The 7,937-nt window shown below is 53.9% G+C and overlaps 1 protein-coding gene across 1 annotated transcript in view; it reads left to right on the top strand.

Annotated features, from left to right (window-relative positions):
* The window catches only part of RUSC2 (RUN and SH3 domain containing 2), a 59,622-nt gene that overhangs the window by 41,511 nt on the left and 10,174 nt on the right, over positions 1-7,937 (top strand). Inside the window, 5 exon segments of the mRNA XM_017746583.1 lie at positions 1-1,664; positions 3,926-4,711; positions 5,204-5,404; positions 6,618-6,761; positions 7,685-7,761. The exon segment at positions 1-1,664 is cut by the window's left edge and continues 23 nt beyond it. Of these exon segments, the coding sequence (XP_017602072.1) occupies positions 1-1,664; positions 3,926-4,711; positions 5,204-5,404; positions 6,618-6,761; positions 7,685-7,761 (2,872 nt within the window).

Below are 7,937 nucleotides of genomic sequence, written 5' to 3'. Positions count from 1 at the left end.
GCTGAGTGAGGGTGAAGACCTCACCATTTTTGGGGATGACTTGGGTCAAAAATCTTTCCACCTTCACAACTCACTCGTCGATGGCAAACCTCCCTTCAGTCTGCAGGATCTGGCCTTGCCCCCTTTCCACCTCCACGACTCCAACCACATTGTGAAATCCTGGAATATGGCCAGCCGGTCTGGTGTGGTGGATGGGCAAGAGGACAAACTCAGCAGTGACAACATCCAGAAGAGGAACAATGCAAACAGGTGCCACCAGGCCTCAGAACGCATGGAGCTGGATGAATGCAGCTGCCATCGTGGCAGCTCCTCCAACTTCTCCTTTGACAGTGGTGACCAGGAGTGGAACCAGAACACAGGTGAATCACTGCGGAATCAGGACGCCCTGCACAGGACATGCAGTTGTTCTAGCTCGGAGATCCAGCACTGTCGCTGCTACAGTTCATCAAGTCAGTCTGAAGTGATTGACCAACAGATGGGCTACATCAGTGACTCTTCTTGCAACAGCTCTGATGGGGTCCTGGTGAACTTCAGTGCTCTCTACAACAAAATGAATGGCCAATCTCAATCCAACCTCAATTCAGCTAACCTGTCCTGTGACTCTTCCTTCTGCAGCCACTCAGACACAGGAGCTTTTTACCTGGATTTACATTCATCACCCACTGAATCCAAGATGTCTTGTGAGTCGCATAACCCAGAGAGTTCGGGGAAGGTGTGTGGGTGTCAACACTCCTCCTCACCTGTCCTCGATGCTAACTGCAACTCCTACCACCTCCACTGTGAGCCTTGCACGTCAGAGAGCTCAGACCTCACTGCTTGCTTCCAGAGCCAAGCGCGGCTTGTTGTGGCTACTCAGAATTACTATAAGTTAGTCACGTGTGACTTGTCTTCCCAGTCATCCCCCAGCCCTGCGGGATCTTCCATAACTAGCTGCTCAGAAGACCAGACCAAGGGTAGCCCAGCCCAGCCCACAGAATACTATCTCTTTAGAAGGCCCGACCTGAGACAAGAGGAAGGCAACGTAGAGTGCAGTGAAGAGGAGCCAAAGGGAGATTCCAGCCAGAACATGATTGAGGGTCAGGTCTATGTCAATGTGTCACCACCGAACCTCAACACAAGCCGGCAGCGCTCCAGGAGCTATGATCAGAACCTGGACAGGAGTCCTGGCAGCAGGCTGGGCTCCTTGGAGCGCATGGTGAGCTGTCCAGTCAAGCTGAGTGAAAGTCCAGCAATACCCATCCAGAGCTCTCCCCCCAAGAGGGTGACATCATTCGCTGAACTGGCTAAAGGACGGAAAAAGAACAGCACCTCCCCACCGCTCCGCTCTAGTGGTGATTCTTCCCTGGAGTTCTCTCCAATCCCTGAGACTCAGCGGGATTGCCCAACCTTCCTTGAAGAAAGAGCTCGGCGCAGCCAGAGTCTTCCACCCATGCCCTTCATCCATGGCCTGAACCGGAGCTGCGAGGGCTTCTGTTTGAATCCTGCTTTTGGGGACAGCCAGGCTTTGTGTTCCACCAAAGACTCACTCTCCAGTGAGAAGGTCCCCAGTGGGCATGGGGCAGGTGAGCAAGCCCCTCTCTCCCTGCTGACGGAGGCAGATGCCAGCTTCTCGGGTGGCTCTGCCAGTGGCCACGGACAAAAAGATGTTAGAGCCCGAGCAGACGGTAAGGAGCCAAACTAGGCAGAAGGGATAAGTAAAAAGGAAGGCAGCTCTTTGGGATATGAGGGGAGCAGCAGGGGAACCTGCATGGTGATAGGAAACCAGTGCCTGTGCAGTTTGGTTCCTGGCCTACCAGTCCCTGGGACAAAGCCTTGCTGTGCTCATTTCAGTCTCATATCAGTGTACGTGTCTTGTCTCTGTATTTCTAAAGCCTCCTGAGGTTTTGTTCAAACCTTTCATACCACGTGAGCGAGGACATGGCATTAGCACTGAGAGAGTCTGTGCAGCTTGAAGGGTTGTATCCCTTGCAGGGAATTTACTGTGCTTATCCATAAGAATCACCTGCCCTTAGCTCCTAAGACAGAGATGTGAAGATGCCCAGTAGAGTCATAGTCACAGCCTTTCTTCTTTGGAGCTGTTTGGGGCAGAAGTGGAGAAGGAAGAGGCATAGCCAGCAATCTTCTCTCCATGCAGGTTCAGGAAGCTCACACAGGTTCTGCTAGGACTTACAGTGTGAGTCCTTAAGAGTCTAGCCTGTGTGTCTCTGCTGGAATATCCTGGTCACGCCCTCCGCAGTGCTGTGGATTGCAGCAAAGGTTCCCACGGAGAGCCTTTGTCACAGTTACCTCTGTAGGGACTCCTGTAATATGTGAGTTGTTTCCCACCTTGATATTGCTGTCACTTGTCCTCGTGAGGAAGCTGTGTGACACTCCCTTCAGAGGTATGGTGATTTCTCCAGCATTGTGGGAGACCTGTCTCTGCCCTAGGCAGGTCTTACACCTGCTTCACAGGTAGAAGCCCTTCTAAAATGCCTCTGACCAGACCACTGCAGTAAATAGCCCCTACCATGTCAAAAACCAGACTGTCTCCATTTAATGTCCTCAAAAATTTTGGCAGGAGGTAAGAACATGTGGTTTATTGCCATGTCAGGGGTGGGAGAGATTTTGGCCCTTGGAGCAAAAGATTTTTAGTTATTGTCCTGTTTGTTTATTGAGCCTTGAGTGTGTGCTTGGTTTGGGATGGCAGGTCTCTACAGGGAGAGGGCAGCATGGGAGCAGCCCTCTTAGCTTCAGAGGGAGGGCTTGGAAGGAGCAGGCCCTACTCAGGCAGGAGGGGGCAGACAGGAGCTTTCGGGGTAATACATCCCAGCAGTTGCTGCCCACCACTCCAATGGGGTCCCTCCCTCTGCACTGTGACAGCAAGGCAGGCATTAGGGCTGTGCAGGAGGCTTCTGCCTGCAGCTGGAGATGGACATGTATCTGCCTTGCTGCAGCCCAGAGCAGCATGCAAGCCCAGAATCTCTGAGAGGGACTAGAGGGAAAGCAAGCCCTGCTAAAAGCTGGCTACAGGGAGAAAGGTCTGGAGCACCCCACAGACACTGGGTAACTCCAGGGCTGATCAGGGATCTCAGTCAGCCCCATGTGTGTAACCAGTGCTGTGTGTGTTCTGCACTGAACGCACAGTGTGTCACAGCTGTCTCCCTCAGGATGTTTGTGGCCCCATCAGGAGCTGGAGGCATGTACACATGGAGATCAGCCCACCAGACTCCCTCAGGACATCCCAGTACATCATTTGCTGGAGTAGACTGGCACTTTGCAGGGTTGGAGGCATGATGCTGGGTGTGTCCTGCTAAGGTCTGGTAGAGGCAGGGGGATGAAGGAAGCTCTGTGTTCCAAAGCGGGGACAGTTACAGGAGAAAGAAGAGGGAGGGAGAAGGGGAAGCAGGCAGCCTTTGCAACAGCACCAGTATGTTGCGATGTGGGATGCAGAGCTGCAGTGCTATTGCATGTAATGCTTTGTGCTGGGCTGGGCAAGTCTGCAGTGCATGTGGGAGGGGACAGTCAGATCCTTTCAGATAGGAAATCTGACTGTACCACAAAGTGTTGGGCCTTGACTTTGTGGTACTGCTTGGGCAGAGGAAGCTCAAGGGCAGGCACCTCACACCATGGCTTTGTGCTGTCCAGGGGGCAAGGCATTGGGAAAGGATGTGAAGCTGGTGACCCTACCAGGACAGACAAGCTCCTGGTGCAGTGCTCTGCTCTTCCAGACAGCTGGAAACTCTGCATTTGGGGCCACATATGTTTATCTTGCCAGCTCTTGGTGTGCATAACCAGTTCAGATTTGAACCAGTCTGTAACTGGCCTCTAGCTCACCCTTTTCCTTCTGCAACAGAGACCACATTCCCTTTTGCCTGCAATCTGCTTGGCTGACGATGATTGTCGCTCTGCCTGTCCTCACACTTTCTTCCCCTTTCTCTCTCTGAAGGTGGTGGCACAGACAGCAAGCCTGTAGTACGCTACAGCAAGGACCAGCGTCCCACAACGCTGCCCATCCAGCCCTTTGTTTTTCAGCACCATTTCAGCAAGCCACCCAAGGCACGTGCCCTGCACAGCCATTTTGCCTCCAGCCTTTCCCAGCTCTACAGCTTGTCCAGCAACCGGTCTGCCAGCCAGCAGATCTCCAGTTCCCAGTCCTCGGCCTTGGCCACCTCGGCAGAGCGGGCGGCGGTGGCGGGGAGCCAAGCCCATGGCATGCTCGTGACCCAGCGCTCAGCAGACGGAGCTGCCTCGCGCAGTGATGGGGGCATCAAGAAGCCTGGCCCCGAAACAACCCGTCCGTCCCCTCTGGGCAGTTACTCCCCCGTGCGGTGCAACATGCCTTTCTTCCAAAGCGTGGACTCCTCTTCCTCGCCCACCGCAGAGAGAGCTGAAGACAGCCAGCCCCCCAGAAGCAGGTCCTGCCCCATCTCTGCCAACCTGCTTCCCACGAGGTCATCCCCTGCTGTCAGTGCCATGCAGCCCTCCAAAGCCACCAAAGCTGACACCCTGAGGCAAAAGGAGAACCCCAAGCTGATTCCCAAGAAGGAGGCCCCGCTGGAGCCAAGCCCACCACTCTCCGAGTACCGACTCCACAGTGGGTCCCTCCCGCCCCTCTCGGTGGGGGGCCTGTCCATGAGCAGAGTAGGAGGCCATGCAGATTCCCACTGGAGAAGTGGCAGTGAAGCCAGCAGCTCTGGTCCCCTGAGCAGCATGGGAATACGGCCTGTCAATGTTAGGTCCCCATCCTCCAGGACCTGCTAGTCTGGAGCGTCTCCAGCTCCCCACAGCCAGGGCTGCTCCCTATAGTCCCACCATTTCTTACAGCCACAGACCAGGGTAAAATTGCATCCGGGTGCTGGAGGAAGACCTACGCTCAGAGCATGTCCATCCAGTCCCAACTCCTACACCGTGTTTCCAGAGAGGGCAGTGTGGGCTGCTGGTCTTACAGCACCCCATGCCAGGTGCTTGCACCCCAAACCTGCTGCCTCTATGCCTGCAGCCATGAGGGCATGCAAGCTCCTGGCCTGCTGTGCCAGGCAGCGGCCTCCACTTGTCCTCATGTGCATGTGCTAATGTCCTGAAACGCTGCTGGACCTCTGAGTAATGTGCTGTCTCTCTTTCTCTGTCCTCCTTCTTTCTCTTCTTCTCTCTTCCTGTTTCCCGTCTGCATCCTCCCGTGTGCTCTCGTCATCCTGTCTGGTGCTCACTGCCCGTGGCATCCCAGCGAACCACCTCTCCCCCCAAGCGCTGAAGTGGCGGGAGTACAGGCGGAGGAACCCCTTGGGTCTGGACCGCGTTTCGGGGCTGCCCAGCTTAGCAGGCAGCCTGGACAGGAGGCAGCAAGAGCCTCGGCTGAACCGGGGCAACCCCATCTTTGAGCTGCCTGGCACTCTCAGCACCAGCCATTTCCACTGCAAGCTGAACGGTGCGCACCACCTTTCTGCTGGGGGTTCTTGGGAGGTGACCTTGGGACTCGGGCTCAGTTTCCTTGGGGCTCAGGTTAAGCTTGGATTCATCACTGCTCTGCCTGCTCAGAGCAGGAGGGATGATACATCCATTCACAGTGGGGCTGGAGGGTTCAAGAAGAAGGTGAAAATTGCTTCACTGGTTCAAATCTTTGTGGAGCCTCCCTCTTGCGTGAGGTGAGAGCAGTCACGTCCAGCTCTGAGCTGGATTGAAGGGCAAAGTGAATGGCGCAAGAGCACATTTAGACCTCAAGAAATGCTCCTGGGCTGTGGCCAGACTGTAGTTTGTCTCACACAGGAGTTGGGGGGGCCCTTGGAGATCTCGGGTCTGGCCCCACAGTGCCTGACCATCTGCCCCAGCCCACACTGAGCTGTAGCTTTCACGGGGCAGCTGACAACACTAAAGCCTTTATGGGACTCTATCTTCTCCACGATTTGCCCTTAAGGTCTTCCCTGTCCTCCAAAACCGCTGCAGGAAGGGCTGACAGGGGCAGGCTGCTTTTGACTGAGCCTCCAAGAGTCCTGTGGGGAGAGCAGTGTGATCTGTCTGTGAGAGGGAGAGCATCTACAGGCTAGCCTCAAGCCATGGAGGGAATTCCTCAAAGCCTTATACCTCACTCTGCCAGCACAAACAGTTTCTCAATCCTTTCTTCAAGGGAAGATGCATACCCCAGAGTCAAACAGATGGAAGTCAAGCACATGGGAGAACTCCTATGGATGTCACTCACCCCTTGAAAACAGAGGCCATCCCAGAGGACAGGCAGCAAACATAGTAGCTTCTTGTCTGTGGGTGCCTGTGTGTGACAAGTAGTGATTTTCTCTGTGCTGACTCCTGCCCTGCTTGCAGCAGCTTGGAGACTCTGGTGCAGCAAGGTTTCCCTTAGCCCCAGCCCATGAGACTGAGCCTCCCACGGCATCTTCCAGAGCCCCTGGGCCCCCAGTCAAGCTGGAGATGGATACTGGGAAGGTGATGGGGATCAACTGTTCAGGCACACATTGCAAACCAGTGCTGGGGCAGGAACAAGCCTGTGGCCTTGCTGTCCCAGCAGAGGACAGGCTGGCACGAAGACTGCTGCTGGTGCAGGTTGCTTCTGGGAAAAGCAAACAACATGAAAGAGGCTTTAGTGTGAGGGATTGGGGCTGATCCTTGTCCCCTCTGTGTTGTCCCCACAGGACAGTCTATGAGGCAACTCCAGCTTACCTACAATGACTTTTTCCCTGACTACTTCTCGCTAGCAGAGAAACCTCCTGCTGAGTTCTGCCTCTCCCCAGATGGCAACACAGAGTCCATCTCCATCGACTTGCTGCAGAAGAAGGGTGAGTCCATGCATCTCCGGTGGACCGTGCAATGTGCCACAGAGTGTGCTTGAGCTGCTTGTGCCAGGAAATACGATTAGAAAGGATCTTAGGCGCACAAGAATGGGCAGAGAGAGCAGACAGGCACGGGAGTGTGATCCTAAGGCAGGGCATGCTGCCGCCTCAGGCTCTACATACAAGGGTAGACCTGTGTGTATCTGTGTGACGTTGCAGATGTGCTAACCTGAGATTTTGTAATTTAGGTAAAAAGTCTGTTCAAGCCTACATAAGTAATATAAAATTATATCAATTATATAAAAAGGTGGGAGAAAGGACTCCAGAGCAGGACAAGATATGGCCGTGGTGGGATCCATGCTAGAAGGCAGGGTTGGGGATGGGGAATTTGACAGCTGATTTGTTACAATTTCAGAGGCAGCGGATGTGCAGAAGGGTTCCCATGCTTTTGCCAGCTATGTGTTCATGATTACCAGGTGGCAGCTTTCCCTCCCGTTTCAGTTCTGTTCTCACATTATCCTGGTGTAGATGTCAGACTACATACCACTGGCTTGTTACTGAAAGTCATTACAGAACCTGCCAAAGACAAGGCTTCTGCCCTGCCTCCGTGTGGCACCAAGGCAGCAAAAGACTCATTGCCTCAGATCCCATCTCTTCTGTCTCAGTGGATGGGGTGTGGAGGTGATGGTCCCTGTCCCGTGGGAATATTGACAGGTCCTCCTACTGTCAGGCTGATAGGTGAGTGCTGGAACCAGCAGGAACAGTTTTTGGTGAGGATTTAGGAGAGTGTCTGCATGTTTTTTGGCAAAGAGGGCTTGTGTGCAGACATGGCCTTGCAGTGCCCTTAGCTGATTACTTCAAGGAGTGTTTTGTCAGGGTCTGTCCTAGCAGCCACTCAGGCAGCTCTCTGACCTGCTGTTTCCCTCTAGGTCTGGTGAAGGCTATCAACACTGCTGTTGACCTGATTGTGGCTCACTTTGGAACCAGCAGGGATGCAGGGGTGAAGGTATGTCTAGCATTCGACATTCTGAGTGACACAGAGAATAATGGAGCAAGATTGCCTCTCCATTCTCTTCCAGTAAAAAACTCCAGGATACCTAATGAAGGCAGGAGTACCAAGAACAAATCAAACAATGGTGATGGCACACCATGCAGCAGATAGTAAATCTGTGACAATTCCTG

Source organism: Corvus brachyrhynchos, unplaced genomic scaffold, assembly GCF_000691975.1.
Source record: "Corvus brachyrhynchos isolate BGI_N302 unplaced genomic scaffold, ASM69197v1 scaffold139, whole genome shotgun sequence".
NCBI lineage: Eukaryota > Metazoa > Chordata > Aves > Passeriformes > Corvidae > Corvus > Corvus brachyrhynchos.
This window is presented reverse-complemented; position numbering and strand designations above follow the sequence as displayed.